This window comes from Thunnus thynnus, chromosome 10 (assembly GCF_963924715.1).
Source record: "Thunnus thynnus chromosome 10, fThuThy2.1, whole genome shotgun sequence".
In the NCBI taxonomy this organism is placed as follows: Eukaryota; Metazoa; Chordata; class Actinopteri; order Scombriformes; family Scombridae; genus Thunnus; species Thunnus thynnus.
In genome coordinates this window covers 1572018-1599547 of record NC_089526.1, presented here as the reverse complement: position 1 = coordinate 1599547, position 27530 = coordinate 1572018, and the positions used below count along the sequence as shown (strand labels likewise).

Here is a 27530-nt window from a genome sequence, read left to right as displayed (position 1 = left end):
GGAGGAAGAGGAGGAGGAAGAGTAGAAGCCAGCCTCCTCCTCCTCCTCCTCCTCCTCTCACCACAGTTTACAGAAGAGATAGATAACCTCTAATTAATTTTTTTTAAATTACTGTCAGTGAATCAGAGTTGGATTTTAACTTGAAACATATTTTAGAGGAAATCTGGCCATCAGAGCTGTTTCTGGCTCTAAAAGGATTTAAAAAAAAAAAAAAAAAAAGGGCTTCTGAGAAAGAAAAGAAGAAAAAGAAGAAAAAACAAAGTTTTGCTAACAAATGTGTTTTCAGTTTGGGGGATTTTTCTCAAATCTTTGCAAGTAGTTTTTAAAAGGTTCCCAGAGGTTTCTCCTTGTATTCGTCAGACCACTACTGTCTCACAAAATTTAATCACACTTTGAGAATTTTTGCATACATGTTGAGTAAACGGTTACAGTTGGTAGCATTTGAAGTTCAACATTTGATTTATCAATTTTTATACCAAAGTTTAATGATTAACTCTGGTATAAAACATGTCTGAAAAAAAGTCCATAAAAAAGTTAAATATATTCAGTGTCCAATAAACGTCTTCCAAGTTCAAATATACTCTGGTTTAAAAGCTAAAACAGATGTTAGTGCTCTGGCAGAGTGAGTGTCTGAGACAGTGGGAGAATTCTGTTCAGTTCTGAGGAAATTCTGAAGAAAAGATGTTAAGTATTATGTGACTCGACGTCATGCTGTAATCAATGTTTTTTTGAATAAAATGGATAAATGAAAGCAGACTCTCTGTTTCCCCTCCACTTGACAAAGCTTTTCAGAACTTTTTAGCTCCTACTTTTGGTTTTGCAGCACATTACCTGTCTGGTTCAGTCTCAGCTGGAAACTACCTGGTGAACATAGTGGAGCATTTTGAACGTTTACACTATACTAACACTATTAAATATATTCTACAAATTTCAGGTAAAATATTTACATTCACAGTATTTATCAAATTCAAATATATACAAACTTACATGTATTTAATTAAGTGATCATTGAAATAATTTATTTTAAGTCATATTTCAATTTTATCTTCATCATCAGTTAATCTTCTTCAGATGTTTTGTTCTGTTTTGTACAGACCAAAAATATATTCAGTTTACAATCATATATGACAAAATCTTCACATTAGAAAAGCTGCAACCAGAAAACTTTTGGCATTTTAGAAAGAAAAAAATTCAAATTCATTTTCTGTTGATCAAGGAAGGATCAAGTTCAAATGAAAGGGACTGTCAACAATTTTTAACCTCACTAAAAACTTGTCATATATATATGAAATCAACTGTTTGTTTTCTAATTGCTATATTTATGCCTATTTATTGTACTTTTTTTTTGAGGGGGGGGGCGGGTTTACATCGATAACAATAAACTCAATATTTAGTGTAGGTTGTAGGCTGAAAATGCAGTAACAACATCCAAATAGAAAACGATGACCTTTTGCACACTGGCACATAGCCAATGTTGTTCCTGTCAAATACATAAACTGTATAAAAGTAATGGATGTAGCCACTGTGATGTCATAGACTTGTTGGGATGGGTAGGAGTACGTTTGGTTATCAGTAACAATTCATAACAGCACTGATGCTGAAAAGAACACACAACTAACACTGCCTCTGCCCAGACTTAAGCCTCTTACTTGGTCGCTTCAGAAAAAGAGCAGGGCGTCTGTGATGTCTGTCTTTCCGTCCGGCTCTGTCCTCGGCTCGGATGCTGATAGTGGCCGTCCTCGCTCTGACGGTGAATCTCACAGTGGCTGATTCTCAGCGACGTTGTGGAGAAAACAGCAGAATCGACTCAGTTGAAGAAGAGCGGGGCAGAGAAGTTCTGCGTCTTCCTGAAGAAAAATCCTTTTCTTACGTCTGCAGGGGAATTGAAAACGCTGGTCGCAGCTGCGGTCAGTTCAGTAAGAGCTTTCTCCTCTTGTTCTCAATAACTCCTGAACAGTATTCAGCCTGTTTTATCAATGTTAACTTCAGAATCAATTTTTACTCCCAAGGGAAAAAATCTGAACTTTATTTGACAAGGATGTTTGACAAGCAATGTTTAGAGTTTTTAAGTAGGAGTAACTCACCTTCCTCCCTGGGTCTGCAGGTGGTCCCTTTTGGAATTGCAGGTCATGTGACACACTCGAGTCCCCAAAAATACTTTTTCCTACAAACCAAGACACAGCTGTAAAATAATGAAACAAAAAATTACTGAGCATCACACACATTCAGAAACAATTGCATTATTACAATTTAAATTATTAGACCAATAAAGGCTCATGTATTACTTTTGTTCCTTTCATGTGTGCAGAAGGACTGTAATTCACATCCTAATGTCCCAGAAATGCAGAAACCTGATAAAAGTCTTTGGCATATGCACCTGGTGAGCAACTTAGGGCAAAGTATCTGTTTCTCTTAATATTTCCAAACAGGAAAAGTCCAATTAAGCAGCCAGAGAACACCCATGTGAGATTATAGTTCAGTTACTTTCAGTCCAAATGTCTGCTCATTGCATAATTTATAACAGACATTTCAGACCAAAATTAATTAATTTAAAAAAAAATTGATGCATAGCTAGGAGGTTGTGACTTCAACCCTCTGAAAGTCTGTAATTTTTTTACTTTCATTTTCACATTATATTACTTTCATGTCCACAATAAAGTTTAAATGTTGTTTCAAAACCTTTTCCACACAGCCAGGAATTAAAATCTGGTGAGGCAACACTCACTGAAACACAGAATCTTTTCTTTCTTGATGTTTTGGTGGCCTAAAGGTAGAAAAATGTCTTTAATCAATTCAGTTAATTGTAGATATTTAAAGTTTCCCAAGCATAAATGTCATGGTCCACAGCCAGCAGAGTTCAACTTTCCTTATCTTTGACCATGGATATATTATAGGAACTAAAATATAAATTTACACGTCAAAGTCATGAATTATTAAGAGACTTTGATATGCAAATACACCTTTGACCAAAAACTAGCCTAACTTGCTAAGTATCAGTTAGTTCAAAGTTTATGACGGAAAAATTATGTGCTAGCTGCTGAAATTTTGCCAATGAAACATCAGACAGAATAAATACAGAAACATTTAATGCTGCAATTGAATACTAATGCTAAAAGAATCTCAAACAGCAGTTGAAATAGAAGTGCTAATAGAGGATAATTGTTAACTTTCACATAAAGTAAGCAATAGCCTACATTTAATGTTGCTAGCTTTCTGGAGGCAGTGTAATTTTGCAAACGTTTGCCTTGCATTTTACAGATCGACATCAACGTCATAGGTGTTATGACAGATGAGGAGTTAAGCCAGTATATCGTAAGATATGGGGACCGACTTGCGCTCAGAGCATTTTGTCGTCAAAGAACTGTGACAAACGAAGAGTCGGGAGGAGTAGAGACAGTGAAGTCCTCTCTCATGCAGAAATTAAGAGACAGATTAAGAACTCCTGCTAACAGTGACACACAAGGCCCCGGTATTGGCAATAAACATGCAGCCAAAGTCACCCGGCGGGTTGAAATGGGATGGCTCCACTTTGAGAGCGGAACTTATCACCAGGTCAGAACGAGAAAAGGAGGAGGAACACGGAATCTGTCGGTCCAGAAATCAGTGACTATGGGTGAACTGGTGGAGACAGGCAAAGACTTGTTTTTTCCAAATGGGCATTCATCCAAAGGACCAATGGAAGACTTCGAGTTTGACATTTGTGATTACAGTCACAATTCTGTGCCCCATGAAGTCACGGTGGGCCAGCTGTACGAACAGACTAAACTACGAATGCTGCGCATCTACACAACCACCAAGGCTAAAGACATTATACTCCTCTCAGATGATTCATTGGACTTCGAGCCAACACATAAGAGGCCAATGAAGGTAATTTATCTTCTGCCACATTTGTGGTATCAATACATAGGCTACTGTAGATATTTAATTTATATTGATTGGTTGTTTATTGCTATGGTTTTAAAACGGCGCAGATTGTGGGTGAAAATGCTGCAATATAAGTAGAATTAATGACTTCCTTTATGGTTGGTGTGGTTGTATACCACACCTGTCTCATATGCTGAGTATGATGTATGCTGTAAAAAGATATGCATTTGATACATATTTATTGTAATTTAATAAGTTTCACCTTAGCTTTCCTACCTGTGCTCTTATTCAATGTGACCTGTACATTCACAGATGTCAGTTATTTTTTAGGATAAATCTATTGTCTTAACTCTATGTCAAGTCTGTATAAGCCCATAATTTGCTGATTTGCTGACTTTTTTATAGGCTAGGACAATGAAGACACGATCCTTGAGGAACAAGACCAGGAGACGTCATCAAGTGGATCATCCAGAGAGCTCCTCTGATTTAGATCTAGCTCCCAGTGGCTCAATGCAGAAAAACCATGAAAAAGTAAGCCCTAGTATTGCATTTTTATGGACCCAGTCTGTGCTATACAGTACAGAACTTGTATTGTCTGAAGATTTTTTTGTACCAAAATGTTCAGTATTCTTTAAAATTCAAACAAAAATTGATTAATCAAAAGTTATAGTTTCCTGTAGTGGTGACACATAGACAGGTGAAGTCTATGAGGACACAGAAATGGCCTTTAAGAGACCACAATTTTGTTGCAAGTTGTAAATCCATCTTAAATTTTAACTGCAGTTAAGATGGGAGTCTACGAACGGTTTTGAGTTTAATGCTACATTAAGTCAAAATGCATACACCAAAAAATGTACTCAGGTGCAGGGTGTTATAATCACATGAATACACATAACAGCTTGGATCAGATGATTCAAAAACATAGATAATATAATAATTACACATTAATAATAATACATTTGTTTGTTTTGTTGTTTTTTATGTTTAATTATCAATAGAGAGGAGAGACAATCAGCCAATCAAGATCAGCAACTCCTGAGATGGGTAACACAGAGGTCCTGCATCCACGACCTTCTGATGATGTTGGCAGTCATACTCAGCAGTCAACAAGAAGGCATGGATCTGAAGATGACTGTTTAAAGCCTGTGCCAAATCAAGATGCAGACCAGTTGTTAAGTGATGTCTCAGATTCCCCTCTTGCTCCTGCCATTCAACAATCTCTTGAGGACTTTGAAGTGAACTTTGGACCCATTGCTGGTGATGATAGTGATAATCAAGACACCACCCTTCCCTGGAATCGTCATGACTTGAGCAGCATGCAGGTAAAATGTAGAACTAAGTTCTAATAGTACTGTAAAATTATTAGTGCCATTGTCAATTACTTTAAAGAGTTTTTCTTATTCATTATTCTGTCTATAAAATGTACAAGAACTGTAACATTACCATCCCAAGTTCTCTCACCCCAAGATCTTTTTTTTTAAATTCATTTTTCATCCAAACATTCCAAAATAAATTTCCAATTTCATGCATCATAGTATGAAATAGAAAAGCAGCAAATCTAAAACCACAACATTATCACCATTTTTGCATGCTAATTGATATATTGATTGTCAAGATCTTTGATTCTTTTTCTGTTCACTAAGTGATTAATCAATCAATAATCACACCTAATTACCTTTTTAAAATATCTTGCAGCACTCTACATTCAATGATAGACGTGTATCATCAAGCTGTCTTCCAGCATCACCAGATCCATTTGACAAAGAAATCCTCCTTTTAAAATTAAGATGAGTAAACATAGTTGATGATGTCCTTAATGTCTTCATGGATCCAAAAGTACTGAATGCTAGTCTAAGAATGGAGTTTACAAATGAGAAAGCTATGGACAGTGATGGTGTGTCAAGAGAGGCGTACTCCGCATTCTGGGACCATTTCTTGGACCAGTGTGAGGGGGAAGATGAACGAGTACCCAGACTACGACCAGACTATTCTGAGAAGAAATGGCAAGCTCTCGGAAGAGTGTGGTTGAAAGGATACCTGGACCACAAATTCCTACCAATCAGACTGTCACCAGCCTTTGTTCTTGCCTGTTGTCAATGAGTTAGCTCAGTGGATGAAGAACTCTTGATGATGTCATTTGCCAGATTTCTTTCAGAGAATGAGCGTGCGTCGCTTGAAAAAGCACTACAGGGCAACATTGATGAAACTGTTGAGGAGGACTTACTCAATGTCTTCTCAAGAATGGGCTCACACTGCCTGCCCCCTAAAGACAACTTACGGGCTGCCATTTTAACAATGGCACACAAAGCTCTTCTTCAAGAGCCAAAGTTCATAATTGACTGTTTCCACTCCAGTGTTCACAATGCTATGCCAACGCTCATAACCAAAGACAACATAATGGAGCTCTATGAATCTAAGAGGCCAACTAACAAGAAAGTGGCCCAGATGATAAAACCATCAACTGAAAGCCTAAATCCACAAGAGCAGACTGCTCTTAACCACCTGCTACGGTATGTGAGAAGCATCGACCAAAGACGACTGGAGATCTTCTTACGCTCCTGCACAGGATCTACTGTGCTGTGCAAAGACACAATCGAAGTAATTTTTAATGCATTGTGTGGTTTAAGTCGCAGGCCTGTAGCACACACATGTGGAGCAGTTCTTGAGTTACCATACACCTACAGCTCATACCCTGAGTTTCGTAAAGAATTTGATAATGTCTTGTCTGGCGACTGCTTTACAATGGATATTGTGTAGTGAATGCAAAGGATCTTGCACATCCCTCTTCTACACTGAGATTATTATGGCATTTGTCTGAAGCAAAACTGTTTCTACAGATTTACATTTATTTAGATTTAAATCCTTGAAGCATTGTTCATTTATTGTTCTTATTAAAACAGAAACAGTTGACATTTTTTGATTTTTTATTTTCTTATTGTAAATGATTTTTCTGTAATTTGTTAGTACACTGAGATTGAAATTTTCCACAAGACGGTTAAAGATTCATAATTTTGATAAGTCAGTAGGGTCTGCTCTCACAGGTGAGTGTCCCTTTTTGTACAATTATTACATTTTCATGTGCATCTTTGCAATGCAATTGTTATTCTGAATGAAGTTCATCATTCAGCATTTTCGTCAGCATTCAACAAAGAAATACCTGTTCAATGCACATACAGTACCATTTCAAATGGCTGTTTTTCTTTGAGCCTCATATGGTAAATATACTGACAGTTAACTACAAAGAGCATAATATTCTCAAATAAATATTCAGTTCCTCTTTCATGTCCTGCCTTGTTGTTTCTCTTTGTAGTCAGTGTGCATATAGTGACATATCAATCCTTTTTGCCCCTCAATATTGCTGAAAATGTTCTTAATGTCTGTGGCATAGCACTGTTCCAGTGTAGTCAGTGTGCACATGTTGTACCCCTGAATAATCTGAATAATAATCCATCTCAAATTAGAGAGCAGATGTTATCTCATTCCTCAAATGCAGGTACAAATCCAATGCTTGATAAGCATCAGCTGGAAGATGCAGCTGTGGCTCTGCCATCAGAATGTTGCAGATGTTGTAGATGTCTGTGTCACATGGCACTGCTGGTCGAAATGTGCAGTTACTCTGACACAACTGTGCATCAGCTCTGTACACTGGGGAAATGCAGTCATAAGTTGTGTAGAGTTCTGGGAACATGTACATGATTCGGGGGCGACCACTGGGCACCCTGTCATTCTTTGATGGTCTGATGACATGTGAATCCCACACATGGATGGTCTCGTCTAATTCATCCTGGAAAAACAGTATAGAGAGAAAGAAAAGTTAATTAATATGCAATTTGTTATTCTCATCATGCGCTCCTTAAGTAAGTTATGAGATGACTTGAAATAAATCATGTTAAATCTTGAAGTTTTTGATGAAGTTAGGAGAAATTGAGTGGAAAAGGACCAGCATAAATAATTTAATAAATTAATAAAAAATAAATTAATAAAAACAGTGTTTGCTGCCCACTATGCTTGTACTGGGGAAAAATCACTATTATATGATGAGACGTTATTTCATGCGGATAGTTAAATGAGTGAAGTTGTCACAACTCTTCTTCTGTATGTCTGTGTCTGTATGGAGACAGCTCTACCCGCTGAGAGAGATTAGACTACAGGACACTGGTGAAGTGAGTTTCAGGGTGAATATTTAATACTGTTGAACCCACAATGAATATCCGAACAGCTGTCAAAAGTTCAACCTAAAACTAACTTCACCACCTTGCTGTTGTCGAATGAAGACAGAAATCATCAGATCAATTTTATGATTGTTTCACAGCGGTAACGTTCAACATAATACATCTAGAAGTCGAGTGTAAAGTAAAGACAGATTATAGTTATTTGAAGAAACCCCACCAACTCTCTATGCGCTGATTTGCTGTGCTTGCCCCTTCGATGTAGCTGTCAATATCAGAGCCGTCATGAATGTTACGACGGAGAAAATGCTGAAAGTCTCTGACTTTAACATTTTCAGTGCCCCGGTCGCCTCTGACAATTCTTGGACAACCACCGAATTTCTGGACTGCCTCCATATAGTAGCCTCCAATGATTTTTGGGTCACTGCTGGTCGTAAATGCATTCATCCAGATAATTTTCCGGGAAAATCCGTCAATACAGCCGTTTATACAGATACCAAATGGTTTCAGTTTGTCATAAGAGTCAAATTGCCAAATATAATTGGGCCCTTTTGCAAAATAGTTTCGACGATGGAGCCGCCTCCTTCCTCTGAGTTCAACACCCCTTGGGTCAAGTTCTTTAAGAATTAAGTGTACCTCTACTTTCTTGATGTGTAATCCGTTCTCCTTGCATTTAGTGTACATCCACCTATACCCACACAGCTGGCCACTTGTTTGTAACTGTTGGTGAATGAAATCAACCACACGATCCAAAGGGGTGTATCCCTTGCGCCGAAACAGACTACATGCTTTCAAAATTCGTTTTAAATGTCTTTCAGACACAACATAGCGATGACGACTTGCAAGCAAAGCAGCAATGTCCTTACAATGAAGTCCTAGTTCGAAATACAGCCGAATTAACTCCTGAACTGGCATTTTCACACAGACCTCAAACCAAATGCAGTGGATCTCCCACAAAACATGCGCGCGCATCCAATGCTTTCTCGTGCGCACGAGAACATTTCGTGTGAGCACGAGATGTTTTCTTGTGCGCACGAAAAAGTAGTATCTCGTGAGCACTAGAAATTTTCTCGTGAGCACTAGAAATGTTCTCGTGCGCACTAGAAATGTTTTCGTGAGCACTAGAAATGTTCTCGTGCGCACGAGAAATGTATCTAAAAAAAAATTTTTTCCCATGTCCCTTTAGGGGCTCCGTAGAAAACTAACATGACTGACCTGCATTTAAATAGTGTAGTCTTTGTATGGAGTCAGGTGTGTATGTTGTGTGTCAAGCTGTTTTCCTACAGTAGTTACTGAGGCAATTTTCATGCTTCCTCTCACTGTGTGCTTGATGTGTTTTATGAGAGAATCTTTGTAAAGAATACTGAGTGATAACAAACCTAGAAACTATCTGCAAACTAAAATCTCTGTTCTTACAGTATTGATAAACTTAACTGTTGGAGCATATTTCAGACATATATTACTGCACATATGTAAGGATTAATAAGCTTTGCTAGTAGAGTAAATATACCTCTCTTACTTCTAAAAAACTGAATAACATCATCACTCCATGGTAATAGAAACTGACCCATGTTGCTCTGTAAACGAGCTCTATGTAGACCTTCACTGTGAGGACACCTGCAGCTTTTCTAGTGCTTTAGTGACACTTTGTGGCTATGACGCAGTACTGATCTGCTCTACTGGAAACTGCAGGTTGCATTTGTTACACATCATTTTAACTCTAGTTGTATTATACATGATATTATACATCAAGAGATTTATTTAATCAGGATTTTCCTGGCAGTGATGATCAGCTGTTTGATATTTTCCTTGAACTTACTGACCTAGAAAGCATTTTTAAGAGAGCTCATGTTTCCACTGAGGCTGCACAGTCCTCAAACATGTTTGAGTCTAGCAAATGGATCAGCAATCAATACACAACATATGCTTACATGTGCTTTGATGTTTTTGTTTGCTTTTTGTATGTCTTGTTTGTTCGACCTGCACAGAGACTGCAAATCTGACACATTTACATCATATTGATGTTAATGTGTGTTGTCCCTGATATGAAAAATGCTTATGTGGCATATGCAGTAACCATTCAGCTACCAGGGCGCTCCCATTTGGAGCCATTTTTAAGAAAAAAAAGTCCAAATTCTCTGATTCCAGTTTGTTAAATGTGAATATTTTCTGGTTTCCTTAATCCCTTATGACAATAAACTGAATATCTTTGGGTTGTGGACAAAACAAGACATTTGAGGATGTCATGTTGGACTTTGGGAAACACTAATCAACATTTTTCAACATTTACCAAACAGCTAATCGATTAATGGAGAAAACAACTGACAGATTAATCGCTAATAAAAATAATCATTAGCTGCAGTCTGGAACCAAACCAGACCAAGCTGCACAGGATCAACATCAATTAGTCCCTCACCTCAGGGAAAGGAAAAAGCCCTCTGATTGGCTAATTGATAACAGGATTTGAAAATGAATCTGCAGTTTTTGATATTGATAGACAATGCTGAGTTTTGATGAGTAATGTGAAATATGAATTTTAATCGGAAACAGAACAAAATATAAAATGATTGATTGTTGCTTCAGAAATGCTACTAAATCCAGATTTATCCAGCTCCTCTTTTTTTCAAAAACAGCACCTGATCTCTTCATAAAAGTCCTGAAAGAAGCATTTCCAGCAACTGGAATCAACATCCAACAGAAAGAGTGCAAATCACCAGTGGAAAAAAAAAAAACATCTCCATACTCATAAAAATAAAGCTGCTTTTTTCAGAAGAACAAAACTTGCATTCATTCAAGAAGAAAATTAAAGGAAACTCCATGTGACAAAAAGCCCAGCCGTGAATAAGAAATTTAAAAATATCTGTGAAGTCTCCTTGGTTATTTCCTTGAAAATGTGCTTTTTTCTGAAAGTTTTCTCATCTTCTTCGCCCAACATCCTCCTCATCGACTCTTCGTCAGACAAAGCTTCTCACAAGCCTTCTGCGTCTCAAAGCGGTTGCTGTTGCCGCTGCAGCCGCCGTACCAGAAGGGGGAGCATTCCCCACGTTTGCTGTCGAAGAACCACATTAAGGTGTAGTTCTGGCAGCCGCCGACGTCATGTTTGAGAAAACAGGTTTCTGGATGGAGACACAGGAGAGACATTCAAGTGTTACACTAAACAGTGAGACTAATGCAAGAACATTTCCATATTTTTATCATATTTTATTTTAAAACTTTTTTCCAGGTCAGATTCAGCGAGAGCGACACACAACACATTACACACAGACGGCTCAGACAGTGGAGTTATAGAAATATAGCAATTAAAAGATGGCAGTGAAAATAAGTAATAAGTAAAATGCAGTAGTTGCTGTTCAACAGATAATAAATAATTGTCATTTAAAGAGTTGGTTCTGTACTCATTTATTGAAATTTAAATCTCACCAATGTCTGGTGCTGTAATCCATTACACAGTAGCATAAAATTACTATATTTTATTTTACAGTTACGTACAGCTACTGTAAAAGTAGATACAGTACCATAAAATTACTGTTTCATTTTACATTTGCTACTTTAAATAAAAACACAGTAAACTTACTGTAAAATAAATTACAGTAAGCGTACTGTGTTAACTTCAAAATAAAATTACTATACGTGGAAATACGAGATAATGTTACTAATATAACAGAAACAAATTAACTTGTTGCAATAAAAGGTTAAATACGGATATATTTGGTTGAAAAACAAATAAAAGAGACGTCTTAAGAATTTTCTTGAGTACTTGGAGGCCGGCTCAAAGAGGAATCTTTTTGAGGCTGTTTTTATAAGTTACGATAAAACGGGAGGAGTTTGGGTCTAAAGGTTTTTGTGCCGAATTATTGATGAATATTCAATTTCTTTGTTCTAGGGCTTTAGGTGTGACTGGTGGTTTGCAGCCTGCATCTCCTGGAGTAAAGGAATTTTGTAGAAGTCTAATTCTGAGTTTTAACACGCAAGAATCACACTTCAGAGTCACTGTGGCCTAATATTTCACATTAAAGCTGTAAATACATTCTTTTCATAATGTTCAAGCATTTCATGATATTTTCTGACTGATAACAGCTAAGCAGTTTACTTATGTTTCATAAGAAGTCAGTTCTCCTAATAACAAACATTAACCCTCATATTAACACTTCATGATATCTAAGCATACAACCTTCATTGGTTCAACTTTCTCAAACTATCTACACATCTTAAACCATCTACTGAAATAAAGTTTAATACTATAGTGAAAGGAAATAAAGTTAGGCAACACTTATGTTATTATATTACTTTCAGAAACATATTTAAATATAAGATGAGCAGAACTCTTACTTCAATATAAAAGCATTCAATGTGACTATTGTTTAACAAAAAAAGAAAACTTTAAACTCAAATCCTTCAAACATTATATCTTAACATTCCTATTACTTCAGAAACTTAATTCTTTCAACACAACTACTCGTCTAATTTAACTATTAAAATATGATTGCCTATGAGGTTAATAGATCACAAGTTAAACACTTGGGTGATTTTAAAAAACAAACACATGGTTATCAAACATTCATTATCTCTTCACATAAGGGAATTTAACTCTTGTCAATAGAGGGCAGTATTGTTACCTGTAGTATAAAAGGTCAATAAAATCTAAGTCTTATATCTCTTTAGTAGATAGTCATACACCTTTGAAAGTTATACCATTCTTCTTGTATTTACATGACAAATATTAATTCAATTAGACATTTAATTTACATGAATTTCAGGTTTGCCTCAGATTTTCAGGGAGGCTTCACAAAGTCGTCAGGAATGTGGGTTAGTTCATGGCTTTGGTGATAAGAGTCCGTGCTCCATCTAAGGTGAGAGTTGTTTTTCTCCAGTCCAAGTGGCCTTTAGGGTCATTTCATGCTTTAAGTTTGTGTCATAATTCAGCTTATTGAAATGGTTTCTTAGGAGGTCTTCCTGAGTCTGTTGAGCATCACTGATCAACCCCCACTTAGGCTTACAAAGGTCAGTTCAGATTCTGATGTTCTTTTGCTTCCGTATCTTTAAATTTGACAGTTGTGCTCGAAAAACTTGGACCTCAGTATTTCTAACATCTTGCTCACAGTCCTCAGTGTAGTTACAATCTGCTTTACATTGAAAAAAGTCACTAAAATGTGGTTTAAACAAAAGTTATGTCACCAGGACATAAAAAACCATCTAGGTTACACTTATCGTAACCAATACAGCTTTCTTCCAAGTCAGATTCAGCAAACCTTTATACCTGTACAAACTCACTGTACAATTCTATGTGCCCTCATGAGATGTGAGCAGTAGCACAATCAACACCTTCATATTGCTATATAAATGGAATTGAGTCAAAATAAACTACAGTGTGTGTGTGTTCATAGTGATGTGACATATCACAACACAACACTAGATGAGTTCATTGTTGGTTTGAGTCTGCATGTGGGATTTCTTGACAAAGAGAAAAATGTAGACAATCATCAGACGTATCCGTAACTGAGACAAATTCAAAGTCTGAGGAAAACAAACCACTAGAGGATGCCAAAAGCCGCTGGAAGACGTTTAATAAATGTGGTAATGCATAACAATATTTCTCCAAACCAGACAATTTACTGTATCAAACTCCACCATTCTGACACAAAAGGAGCTTAAAACAAACCATGAAATGTATTCACAGATATTTTTAATCCAGTTCTGATCATCAGCTGCTGACAGTGTGTGTTTTTGTGTGTAAAGTGGTGTGTGTGCTACCATTGAGGTTAACTCCAGATGCTGTCTGTCCTCGCCGGTTGATGTGTCGATGACATCCAGCTGTCTGGTCCAAGTCATTACTCCCATCTGCTCCTTAAACTCCACATCCTCATCCATCAGCTCTGCCGACCCGTCACTGGACACACAGCAGCAGACGTTCACTGATTCACGGTAAATTATTCTCAATAACACAGTCATAAAAGTTACATCTTCAGTCACACTTTTTACTCTTTATTTGTCAACTAGTTGTCATCAGAAACAAGTAGTGAACTCAACTCTCAACATATCATCAGCTTTCAAGTTGATATGTTGAACTTGTTAGCAAACAGTTGCTTATTTCCACATCCAGAGTTGTGTTTCTGTCCAGCTGGTGAATGTAAGTCCAATATTCACTCTCTTTTAGTTCTGCTTTTACTCTCTACCAACTCCTGAGGGAAATATCTGGCTCTTTAGCTGCTAAATGCTCCACTATGTTCACCAGCTAGTCTACAGCTAACTGTGATTGTTTGCCGTTTGGTGCTGAGCAGGTTGTGTACAGTGGCTTTTTACAGCTTTTTCTCTGAAAACAGCTGCCAGCTGTGGCCCAAAATGACGCTATGAGAGCGCTGAGAGTGAACCAAAACAGTAAAGTTGCAGCCGGACAGATAAACAATGAGCTGAAACTCACTATAAAGCGTAGAGCCGAGAGGAGCTGCAGAGTCACTGATAATTCTCTGTAGGTTCATCACCAACACATTACACACTGACAGATCAAATATTCATATTAAAGTGGCTGTAAAGGACTGTATGCATCTTATTGACTTAAAGCTGCACTAATCAATATTTGTGTATTAACAACTGATCACATGACAACATTAATAAAATTATTAATGGCAACTTAAATCCTTATCTGGACATGATACCAAATAACACATGGTAGATTTCTAGACAGACTCTGATGTTTTTTTTGCCTCCATACCTTTATATCTTTAGGCAAAAAAAAGAGAAAAAAACAGAAAATATAATTAAACAGCTACATCTCAAAAAATGTGACATTTTTATTTTATTTATTATCAGAAACATTTACAGACTTGTTTTGGTGGCTACTGGATTTGTGCTGAAAAATTTGGACCTCAGTATTACTAAAATTTGTGTAGTTAAGAACTTCTTTATATTGAAATAAAGTCACTGAAATGCTGTTGAAACGAAGGTTATGTCACCTTTATTCAAACTAATACAGTCCAGTTTTAACCTGAAGGTCTAGATTACTAGATACTTTCCAGATTCCTCCTTTTCTCTGAAACTACAGTTCCAACAAGTATCTTCATCACCACCTTTATCTTCCTGGTAAAGACTTGTTGGGCCTCATACACTTTTATTACCTTTTTTTAAATAATTATCTTCAATATTTATTTATTATTGCAAATAACCAAACTAGCTCCTAACAGACTGTCCTGCTCTCTCTAATCTGAGCGTCTTTATCAGAATCAGTTGATGAATCACAGAGCAGGATTTCATGAAAGCTGAGTAACTAAAACCATATTTGGAAAGCTTTTGGCTTTAAAGTCGTATTTTTCAGCTTTGTTGGCCAAAAGTGTCCAAATGTTACCTGTCTGACAGATGCTTTGCTGGTATGTTTAATTTGTTGTGTGTAATTCTGCAGGCAGAGTGAGTTACCCGTTATGGAAAAGTTGGTCTTCGTCTGTCAGGTCTGGCAGCTGGTTGCAGGTCCGTTTTAAAGAAGGAGGAGGATATGAGTTAATTCCCTCTGAAACAAGCAGAGGAGAATAAATTCATGTTTGTTGTTGCTAAGAAACAATATGAAGAAATGTTTTGAAATGGTAACTGGCTGCATTTATATGATGCTTTTATATAAATGCGAAGCGCTTTACAATGTTTCTGCTGCTCAATCATCCATTCACACACACACACACACACTCATGCACTGATGGGTGCTGGCACAACCATCGGGAGACTTCGACATGCAGACAGGAGGAGTTGGGGATCGAACCACCGACTTCCTAAGTAGTGGACGACCCGCCCCTCCAAATATCCTTGTTATTGTGAACTGGATGATATCTGGAGACAGAAAACTGTGCAGAAAAGTTAAAGACAACCTGTGATTTTATGACTGTAACCATCTGCTCTTACTGTTGAGGGCGGAGAGGAAGACTCTGAAGAAGCGCTGGGTGTAGCCCTGCTCGTCAGCCTTCAGCCGCCCAATGTGGAGCAGGTGCTGCTGTACAGGGAAACTGGCCAGATTCTCCACCTGCGTCTGGTTGTAGCGCCCACCCACCGCCACCACAAACATGGCCACCCCCTCACACTTGGCCTTCTGGGAGATGTAGTGCAGCTTTGCCTGATCCTTGTAAGCCGTGTGGGTGCCCACCACGGTCAGCAGTACCTTGCTCCTGCGAGGCTGTCTGGCCTTCAGCAGCACCTCCTTCAGGGAGAACTCCAGCGTCTGTCCCAGCACCGAGGAGCCGCCCTGCTGTTGCATTTTCTGGACCAGGTGTTTCTTCATCAGCTGGTGGTTCGCGTACTCCTGCAGGCCAAACTCCACCTTAGCCTTAGTGCCGCTCTGCTGGACTACAGCTACTCGGGCCTGGTTCCTGGCCCGTTGGGGTTGCGGACTCACAACCAGCTGCTCCACCACAGAGCCCAACAGCTGCTGCATGCCAGTGTATTCGTCAGCCTGCATCTGCCTGGAGCTGTCCGCCACCATCACCAGGTCCACATCCACCTCCTGAGGCCGCACTGGTTCCTGGATGGAGGCACACTCCTGTGTACGTCTGCAGGGGTCTGAAAAAACAATAGAGGAAATATTCAGAAACCGGATACTGTGGTTGGAAAATGGCTCCGGATTTGTCTCTCTGTAAAATATTTATGATGGTATTTAAAAATTTTGACCTGATTTGCAATTTTGCAAATGTTGGTATTTACTGCCTTCTTTACGTAACAGTTTACAGCTGAAATTTGTAATAACTTGAGGAACTCCTGAACCCTAACAACATGCCCTCAGTGGAGGAGTCTGAGCCAGAAAATGTGAAGGTTACTAAGGGTCTTAAAACTCTGGATGTTGTTGGGCTTTTTCCATTGATAAGGCCTTTCAAATGTCACATGGACATTCCCATATACTAATAGATGTGGGTGGTAGTTCCCATTTTTAAGAAAGGGCACTGAAGGGTGTGCTCCAACTATCAAGTATCACACAGCTAAAATTCCCAGGGAATCTTGTGCTGTAAAGAAGACTGGCTGATTGTGAACTTTGGATTTAGAAGTGATGTGGAGATCCTCACTGGAACAGCTCACTCTTGCGAGGATACTAGCAGGGACATGAACTTTGTGGATTTGGATTGGGACTTCCCCTGGGTGTTTTGTGGGTTGTACCTCAGAAATATCAAGGGCTTGAGCCATTGCTATGAGTCATCGGGGCCATGACATGAGTGTCCATATTCTCACCAGTAAGTCAAGCATATTCTCGGTTGGGCTCGGGACAAGGTGGCTCCTTGTCACCAGCAGAGTTTTTGAGATTCATGGACAAAATCTGAAGGTACATCTGATGGACAGAGAGGGTCCAATTTAGTGACTTCAGGATTGAGTCTCTGCTTTTGTCAACGATAAAATTCTGTTGGCTTCATCAAACCAGATTTCTGTTGGGATGAAGGTCAGGGCATGCTTGAAACAAACAAACAAATGTATGATTACATAAGGCAAAAGTGTTCACAGCTGTTCTGAATGGCCACACTCAAAAGCAAGGTGAAAAGCCTGCCATCATAAGCCAGGTTTCCATCCAAATTTAGTGTAAATTTTAACAGTATTCCCAGAATATCTGCAAAAGAAAATTCTAATAAATGTGCGTTTCCATCTTCTGACGTTCAAGAATATTAGAAGTTGCCAGTTGGTGCCATTAAACAATTGCAGAAGAAGAGGAGATAATGAGATGACATCATTAAAAGACTGGCAATCAAAGTTCAAACTGTGAACAAATACAGTGGTTTACAGGTTGTTTCATGTATTATTTTGAGGAACGTTACAGTCTCCTCATCATTTCACACTGATCTGATGTTTTTCATCTGCTGCCGTTTTTTCTTTTCTCTGGTAGAGCGGAAACGTAGATGGACGCCATGATTAAATTGTTAAATCTGTTTCCACCTCAGCCAAGTGTAAAAACTTATTTGTGATATTTCAAGATTTTTATTGAATTTCTGGTGTTTCCACTCAGGTTTTTTTTTATGTGCAAATCAAAAAAATGCAAATAAAAACAGTATTGGGAACACACCTATAGAGGCACACCAAAGAACAGTGGTTGGCAAGTAGTGGCCCTTGGGCCAAATCCGGCCCTCCAGTTAAAATATTTGGCTCCTTGATGAAAGTTGTGACTTTCATAGTTTACATTAAAATGTTTACATCATTTTTTACAAATCTATTGCAGATAAAGAAAAAAAAAATACAAGGCTCATGAAAATCCCGATGAAATAAAAGCTTGTTAATTCTAATACTGCCAACAGATGACGAGCGGCATTAATATTGTGGTGGTGCCATATTATTTGAACAGTGCATGGCGCTGAAATTAACTCTAATTAACCTTCCAGAAATTAAATTTATATGCGTTAATTCCAATACTGTTTTAATTTCACAATTTTAGCCAATTTGACCAAACAGATTCGTTCTTCACAAACATGTTTAGGTGGTGGTCTCACAGAAATGGTGTGTTTGATGCCGTTATTTCCTAAGATAACAAATCAGAACTTTTAATCAACCAAACGTGACTCAGAAGCAGGATATATTGGTGGATAAGCAATAAAATACGTCTCTTGTCTTGAAGTGCAGCACAGAACATATTGTATATTTGCGTATGAATCATTTTTAGCCAAATGAATATTACAATAAGCTGTGATGAGAAAAATGACATCTGTTATCAGTAAGTTATATTTTGTACGACTGTAGTCTGCTGGTCGACTAGTCAATTAGTTGGTCGATATGCTCTCGTCTGATTAAATTCTCATTGGTCCGTGTCATTTTCATAAGGAGAAAAGTGCTACATCAATAGCTTTCCAGGAGTAATCCTGCGGCGGGAGGGACAGACTAACAAATTACCTGTGAAAACGGGGGTGTATTCAAAACACTTTTCACAACTTTGAACTCGCCCAACCTAATGGAGACTGCTGGGTCTAACTGTACTCAACGTTTACTGAACGTTTACTGAATCTGTGTTTCTCTATACTGACAGCCCAAAAAATTTTTTTATTATTTGATAGTGTTTGGGAGTCTCTGTGCAGCACTGTTCTGGTACGTGAGTCAACCTCTGTCATTGCCTGGGAAACTATTGGTAGCGTGGCTCCATTAAGGAGCATGTTTGCGTAGCGAGTAGGAAAGAGCGAGGGGCAGAGAAGTGACAGTGGATGCGAGCGGAGCAGAGGAAAAGGTTAGTAGTAAGTTGTCAGTCTGGCAGTAAATACACACATCCACCCCCCCCTCGTGTTGTGTCTGACTTAACCTATGATCATGAATACTGGATAGTGACAGAAAGAATTTGATTCTGGATGCAAACGACCAATATGAGTTTTCTCGACAGGATGCGTGGGCTCAGCCTTCTTTTCAGTTTAATCTCACACTTTAATCACTTTTTCAGCACAACCTTTCAGAGCCAAACATGCAGAAATTACAAATGAAACACAGTTTTGACAGAAAATTACTGGATGATTGATATGAAATGTTAATTCAAGCATGAGGCTCAGAGCTTACCGAAACAGATTGCACAGTTCTTGACTTTTCTCAGATTGGCAGCCTGGTCCTGCGGCCTCCCCAACTCTATGAAGATGGAGTGTCCTGTGTCGTCAACCTGAGATGAAACAGCAGCTGTCATTATTTACTGCTCAATATACACCTGCCAAAAAGAATTTTACTTCAGTGGCTTTTCTCCAGTCGGTGTCATTAAACCGTTGCAGAGGAAGAAGACACAATGAAATGACATCATTAAAAGAGTGTCAGTCAAAGCTCAAATGATGGAAAACCATGTGGAAAACATGACATTTCTGTTAGTTTCACGTAAAGATTTGAGGAAGGTTACAGTCTCCTCATCGCTCCACACAGATATGATGTTTTCAGCTCTTCAGTGACATTTGTGACATTTATTCACTAAGTCTGTTTACACTGCATTTTGTTACATAAATAAACAGGTGGATGAAAACACATAAACTGTCTGCAATGTCTCTCGGCAAAGTCACGACACAAGTTTAAGAAATCTTTTATTGCCTGATCAAAAGATTATTTGGCAACTATTTTGATAGTCAATTAATCGTTAAAGTAATGTAAAATATTTGATGGTTACAATTTGTCAAATGTGAGAATTTTTCAGCATTTTACATGATAGTAAATTGTATATTTTTGGGTTTTGGACTGTTGGTAGGACAAAAAAAGACATTTAATGACATCACCTTGTGCTCTTGCATATTGTGATGGGCATTTTTCTCTGTTTTATGATGGTTTATACACCAAATGATAAGTTGATTGAGTTCAAGAAAATAATCCGCAGATTAATCAATAATAAAAATAATAGTTAGTTGCAGCCCTAAAACTATCATGTAGTCTGATCCCAGCATTAGACACTGTCCTGACATTTGATTCAATAAGGATTGTTTTCATTATCAATCAACCTGCCGGTTATTTTTTTGGTTAATCAAATAATCGTTTCGTCAATGAAATGTCAAAAAGTGAAAAATGCCCATCACAACTTCCCAGAGACTGAGGTGACATTTTCAGATGTCTTGTTTTGTTTCTCCAGTGGTCCAAAACCCAAAGATGTTCAGTTTACAACAATATGTGACAAAAACAGCATTTCAGATGCTTGAACCTGAGAATGTTTGCTTGAAAAATGACTGAAACAATTAATGAATTATCAAAGTAGTTGACAATAATTGTTCATGTCAGTTGATTAATTGACTAATCGTTTCAGCTCTAATTTGATTTAGTTTGAAGTGATCGCTCACTCCAGGACGACACTTTAAAAGCTGAAGCGACAACATGTTTGTTTGGATGTGATTCCTATGAGGCCACAGAGCTCTGCTGACAAATCAAACCCACCTCCATCGCTCTCCTAACATCAGGATCGCCGCTCAGTGAGATGACTACAGGGATGATGTTTAGGGCCCGGTACTCCATTACAGCGGAAATGATGTCGTTGATATTCTGCGTCTGTCCGTTGGAGAAAAACACTGCCACCTTCCTCATCAGAGCTCCTGCACGGGAGCGTTTGAAGACGTTCTGACCTACGAAGCGCATGGCGGCTCCCAAGTGCCGGTCGGATGTGCGCTCCAGGGTGATGTTTATCACAGAGTCATTCAGCTGAGTCTTGTGGCGGTAGTCCTGGAAACGGATCAGGTACTTGGTTTGGTCATTGTATCCCACTACAGCCACGCGGGCGCCCGTCGGACAGTCGCTCTCAGCAATGGAGATGTCCTCCAGCAGAGAAAGAAGTGCAGTGCGCTGCCTCTCGAAGGCAGCCCTGGCCACGTCCTTCGACATGTCCAGGCCGAACACCAGCTCAGTGGGGTAGGCCGGACACTTTGACTGACCTGGAGGGGTTAATGATGAGAAAAGTGGAGAATAATGTAAAACTACTGTACACTTAAAACCCAAAACTGGACAAATGTCTGTCAAACTGCGACACAGCTGTCAGTGGTGGAACGAGGTCAACAAACATGAACAGACACAGGTTCACTGTACTGTCACACAAATTCAGGCATGTAAGCTTTCCTCGCTGCTCATTCTTACATTGTAGTTAGGCAGGAAGATATTGATGTAATGATATCAGGTATGTAATGTATATGTGGCTTCCAGCATAATTTAATATCTATTATCACTACAAGAAATTTAATTTCATACACTTTCATTTTCAACATCCTGTATCATGTGTTTGCTTTGTAAACTTTTAAAGAATTAACAAAGATGATACATTTAGTTTTACTTAATTCAGTGTTAGTTAGGGTTGTTAGAATCAGACCAACTCTGCATCCTAAAGTGGTTTCTTACCACAACAAAATAAAGTAGTATCATCTGCAAATAAAATACATTTTAATAATTTGGAAACTTATATCATTTATTTACAAAATAAACAATAATGGGCCAAACACTGAGCCTTGGGGAACACCACAAGTAACCTTCAAAAATTGTGAATTAAAGTTATGTTTTTGGACATATTGATACCTATTCTAAGTACTTAACCAGGAGTGTGCTACCTGGTTAAGGAGATAACAAAGTTTACAAAGACAACAAATGCGCACACCCTATGGTCCACTCACACAGGTGTGTTTTATTTTGTCTTATTAGACCTTTTCTCAGGACTGTGTGGGTGTTTACAGACTGAGCTTAACTCTCTTTACTCCTTGACTGGGGCAATACCTCAAATTTTAAGTCTGGCATTTGAATCCAGGCTTTGTTAAATGCTGAAGTTAGTTTATTTAATGTGACGTCAGGGTTCTGAACCACAAAGTTGGAAAAGGATATCCTATATATCTTTGTCATTCTTATTACTCCATTATTATACATGTAGTTTGGTGACTTCATGTTTATCCCAGCTTAACTCCCTTAAACGTGAAGGTGGAAGGCAAACCTTGAATAACAGACACTAACAGTCATTTTTCAACACAAACATTTCTTTTAACAAGACTAAGAGTCTACAGACCTGCTAGCGGCTCTGTGAGGCTAAATTTGCTCATTAGATTAAAAGTCAGGAGATCAAAGTTATTACAATTCATCCTGTGGGGAACGTGAATGTGTGAACCAAAGTTCATGTCAATCCATCTGATAGCTGCTGAGATATTTCAGTCTGAACCAAAGTGGTGGACCGACAAACGGGAAACACCATCCCTAGAGTCATGCTGCCAAAATCAACAAACGTTACAGAGATGAAAAACCACACCAAAAAAATCAAACATCTCAAGAGTAAATCTTACTGTACTTACCATATTTTCAGGGTAACAAAATGGAGATACATACCAAGGCAGCATACTGTGTGGAGGAGAAAAATCATAAGATTTGTGCTGGAGAGTTACTGAGGCAATTAAAACAAGTTTGCACTTCATTCACATGAAATTGTAGACATTTGTTTTCACTTTTGACTATTTTTTGTCTCAGTAAATCAATGCTACAACACTTACCACAGTTGTCTCTGATGTAGGTGATCAGCTCACATTCCTAACACAACAGAAAGGAAGTGAAAATACCATGTGCATGTTTAGATATTTTCCTTTAATGGTGACAGATGAAATGACTTTAAGGTGGACTTACAGTCAAGCCTTTGACTCCAGGAGGACCTCTGGGACCCTGGATGGAGAAAAATAAGAAGAATTATTAACCTTGACTCTTTCAACTCAACTCAACGAATCAGTACTGACTGTCTGCTTCTACTCTAAGAGAAAAGTTGGTAGGATTTCCTTTTCTTTTAAAAGATGATGATGATTTTGATGATGATACTCCTTCCATCCCTCACTCACTCTGTGTCCTGGACCTCCCGGGTCTCCAATTGTGCCTGATTCTCCCGGTCTGCCTGGGTTTCCCTGCACCAGTTGGATAAGAAATAAAAAGTCACCAGTAGTGGAAGAAGTACTCCGATCCTTCACTTCAGTAAAAGCACCAGTACAACAATGTAAAAATACTCCATTACAAATAAAAGTCCTGCATGAAAAATCCTACTACAGTAAAAGTACATTATGAGCCTTAAGTATTATGAGCTTGATGTAGTTAAAGTATTGCAGTAAAAGTAGTGGTTTGGTCCCTCTGACTGATATATTATTATATATGACATCATTTGATTATTAATAGTGAAGCATCAGTGTTAGAGCAGCATGTTACTGTTGTAGCTGCTGGAGGTGGAGCTAGTTTCAACTTCTTTATACACGGTTAGCTAGTTTAGTCCGGTGGTTCCCAACCTTGGGGTCGGGCCCCTCCAAAGGGTCAGCAGATAAATCTGAGGGGTGGTGAGATGATTAATGGGAGAGGAAAGAAGAAAAAACAAAGTTCTGATACACAAATCTGTTTTCAGTTTTTGGACTTTTTCTCTAATCTTTGATTTTTGCTGAAATATTGGATCATTTGAACATTTATTGAAATGAAAGTTTGTGAGAAGTAGAAAAGGAAAAATCACTATTTGGTGGAGCTGTTAACAACTCATAGACATGTGAAATGTGACCCTGACTACACACTGCTCGTTGTAAGACATCCAAAGCCAAAAAGGTTGGAAACCACTGGTTTCATCTTTAACAATGTGTTGTATTTTAAAAGCTTGTAATATTATCCATTGTGTCAAATCTTCATATGAAATGTAACTAAAGCTGCCAAATAAATGTAGTGGAGTAGAAAGTACAATATTTCCCTCTGAAATGTAGTGGAGTGGAAGTATAAAGTAGCATCACATGGAAATACTCAAGTACAAGTACCTCAAAATCGTACTTAAGTACAGTAATGGAGTAAATGTACTCGTTTACTTTTCACCACTTAAAGTCACACTGATGAAACAGAAATATTGTCACTAAAGAGAAAGAAAAATCACAGGTGTGTTTGTTGTTGCTCACCCTTCGACCTTGGTTCCCATCACGTCCCTTATATCCTTTGGTTCCCTTCAGGCCCTCCTCACCCTGAAATCAAGGAAAAAAACACTCATACATGAATTTATAGCAGTTTTGTTTTAGTCTTGTTTAGAGTTTATCAAGCAATTCTATTTTAAATTTAGGTAAAATAAATGGACTCACCTGTAAACCAGGGTAACCAGGAAAACCAGGATCTCCCTGTAAAGAGAAAGTAAGATTTAGTCACTCAAATATCTCATGCCGTTTGTATTAATATGAATACATTTATTAATAAAAGAGCATTTCAGGATTTCATCTTCTTCTCTGTCTTTTCATCTGTGTGCCTCCAGTACAAAGACAGATCCAAGACGTGTTTAGCCTAGTAAGCTTAGCACAAAGACTGGAAGCAGGGGGAAACTGCTGGCCTAGTTCCATCTGGATAAGACAGACATAAGGAGGATTTCCTAAAATTTGAAACACTTCTTTTAAGTTATTATGGTCTGCTCTACCTTGGAACCTTTGGGTCCTGCAAATCCATGACCATCTGCACCATCCTGACCCTGAAACAGATCAAACACTGACAGTCAGAGTCACTGAGTGGACTATAAATATACACTTTAAATTATACTGTGTATACAAGCACAGCAGGTGTCCCAGCTCCTTACCGGCATTCCTCTGTGTCCCTGTGAACCTGGACCACCTTTTACACCTGGATCTCCTAGTTGGCCCTTCAACAACATCAACAAACAGTTTAAACTTTCACTGTACTGAACTTATCAGGTCAACCGAACTGTTAAATTTTCTCACTATTTTTAAAAAATTTTACTTTTCTGTAAATTTTACCTTCCTATATTGTGGTCTACAATTTCCATAAACCCTGTTTATTTTAGTTTATTTAGTTTTTATTAGTACGCTAACAGCATGACTTTAGGGATGGCAATGTTTGTTGCTCTGTTGGTCGGTCCACCACTTTTAATCCAGATTGAAATATCTCAATAATTATTTGATGGATTGTCACGAAATTTGGTTGAGACATTCATTTACCCCAGAGGATGAATCCTACTGATTTTTGTGATCCCCTGACTTTTCCTCTAGCACCACACTGAGGTTGACTTTTGGTTTTTAGTGATTTTTTTGACAAGTATTAGATGGATTGTCAAGAATTTTGGTTCAGTTATTCACATTTCCCAGAGGATGAATTACAATAACTTTGGTGACTGTCTGACTTTTCATTTATGTCCAATACTTTGGTTTCTGACCAACTATCTGCAGAATCAATGACATTCCCATCAGCCTCAGCTGTGCTTTGTGTTGCATGTGAGCATACTTAACTAAGATGGTAAACATGGTGAGCTTTAAACCTGCTAACATAGTCATCATGAGCATATTAGCATGTTGATGTTAGCATGTTGCTGAAAGCACTGGTGTGCCTGAATACTCAGACTTGCATCTGTAAAAATATCAGAATTACTCCTCATGTGTTATATATGTATAACTGTAGAATGCAGACTCGTCCTCATGTCATTACAATCACCAGATTACAAGAAATACGTGACCTCTGTGTCATTTAAAGGACCAGTGTGTAGGATTTAGTGCCATCTAGCGGTGAGGTTGCAGATTGCAATAAACTGAATATCCCCATCCCCCCGCCTCCACTTCCAAGCATGTAGGAGACTCTACAGTGGCCATGAAACTCGCTACTATAGAAATATGACAGTACAACATGGCGGGCTCCGTGGAAGAGGACCTGCTTGCTCTATAGATACAAAGGGCTCATTCTAAGGTAAAGACAACACAATAATTCTTGTTTTCAGGTGATTATATACTGATTAAAACATACTAACTATACAAACTGGTCCTTTTAATGGCAGCTATGGCCCTGACTTAACCCTGCAATAGCCAAGAACTATATTTAGATGTAATCTGGTTAGAGCTGCAACAATTGGCTGTTTTGAGTCTGTTCTGAGATTTTATAGACTTTTATTGATTAATTGAGGAAATAATTGACAGATAATAAAATAATTGTTAGTTGTACCCCTAAATCTGGCCTTCCTTTATCTATTCTTAACATGGTGAAGTATTTGTAGAACTACAGATGAGGCACATGAAATGATGTCACACACCTTTTGTCCATTAGGACCCCGATGTCCAAATTGTCCTTGGTCTCCAGGTTTTCCATTTTCACCCTGCAGGAAAACCAACAGAGTCAGAGCAGGAAGAACAGAGCTACATACACCTAAAGCTGGAGACAAACATGACGACGAGCTGAAGACTGGATAGACCACAGAAGGATTGTTTCCACCGACTGGTGCTGATTTCTTAGTATTCAATAGTCAGGAAGGAGCATAAACCTTATGGCTGTAATCACACAGACAACACACTGAACCACTGCTCAGAAACATCTCGAGTTCTGCAGGTAGATGACCTGCAAATCCAGTGAAAATGCCAATTATCATGTGTTGTACTATAACAAACATGGACAACAACCAGCCATTTGTAAAGTTTGCGCTGAAAAGGCAAAAAAAGGACAAAGGAAGCTGAAATGGTGTGTGAGATCCTGGATGAAGATAAGTGGGAAATGTGGACTGTAACTGAAGGTAAGTGAAGTTTGTAAAATGAAGCTTCAGAAACTTCAGGTTCTGGTCGTCTGTGTAGATCTTGGTTTTAATGTTGTAAAGGCGTTAAATCTCTTTACAGCTTAATCAGACTTTCCTCCATTTCTCTCACACCACAAACCTTTCTTCTTCTTCTGTTTACTTACTGGTACGTCTCCCTCAGGTGACACACAAACAAAAAGAGACATCATTGCTCACTGACATCAGTTGCAAACAAAAAACATTTTCAGAAAATTCTTTATGAGAGTGGGAGCTGGATTTTTACATGAAGAACAAGGAGGAGATACGGAAGCCCTGAAGGCAAGTGACAAAAACAAATTCTGGTGATCCATTTTCTAAGTCTGATCTAAATTGTTTTCTCTCCTGTGTTTATGACTTAAAAACAGGTGAAAAACAGGTTTTGCCAGGATAATCTTTCTAAGTTATTCAATCTTTTTCATCTGTGAAACACGTGGAAAAGTTTTTCAAGGTGAATTTTTTTAATGCTTTTAGTCCAAAAAATTTCACTTGTAAAAACTTTTTTCCACCTGTTTCACAGATGGAAAAAAAAGGAACTTCGAAAGATTGTCATGGTAAACCTTTTT

General features: G+C 38.2%; 1 protein-coding gene and 1 long non-coding RNA gene across 2 annotated transcripts in view; one reads left to right on the top strand and one right to left on the bottom strand.

Moving 5' to 3' along the window:
- Positions 1–3834: 3834 nt before the first annotated feature.
- Positions 3835–5167, top strand: LOC137190772 (uncharacterized). Its single transcript, XR_010930284.1, has 3 exons — positions 3835–3867; positions 4270–4395; positions 4863–5167. It is a non-coding gene; the product is annotated as an uncharacterized lncRNA (long non-coding RNA).
- Positions 5168–10551: 5384 nt separating this feature from the next.
- Positions 10552–27530, bottom strand: part of LOC137190747 (collagen alpha-6(VI) chain-like) — a 56088-nt gene continuing 39109 nt past the window's right edge. The window contains exons 24-38 of the mRNA XM_067600329.1: positions 26455–26517; positions 24997–25059; positions 24841–24891; positions 24515–24550; positions 24338–24400; positions 23261–23323; positions 23055–23090; positions 22925–22961; positions 22764–22775; positions 20850–21340; positions 19512–19608; positions 15915–16565; positions 15441–15531; positions 13785–13920; positions 10552–11149 (exon numbers count right to left, since the gene is read on the bottom strand). Coding sequence (XP_067456430.1) covers positions 11099–11149; positions 13785–13920; positions 15441–15531; positions 15915–16565; positions 19512–19608; positions 20850–21340; positions 22764–22775; positions 22925–22961; positions 23055–23090; positions 23261–23323; positions 24338–24400; positions 24515–24550; positions 24841–24891; positions 24997–25059; positions 26455–26517 — 1941 coding nt within the window. The 3' untranslated portion in view covers positions 10552–11098. The remainder of the gene's footprint in view (positions 11150–13784; positions 13921–15440; positions 15532–15914; positions 16566–19511; positions 19609–20849; positions 21341–22763; positions 22776–22924; positions 22962–23054; positions 23091–23260; positions 23324–24337; positions 24401–24514; positions 24551–24840; positions 24892–24996; positions 25060–26454; positions 26518–27530) is intronic.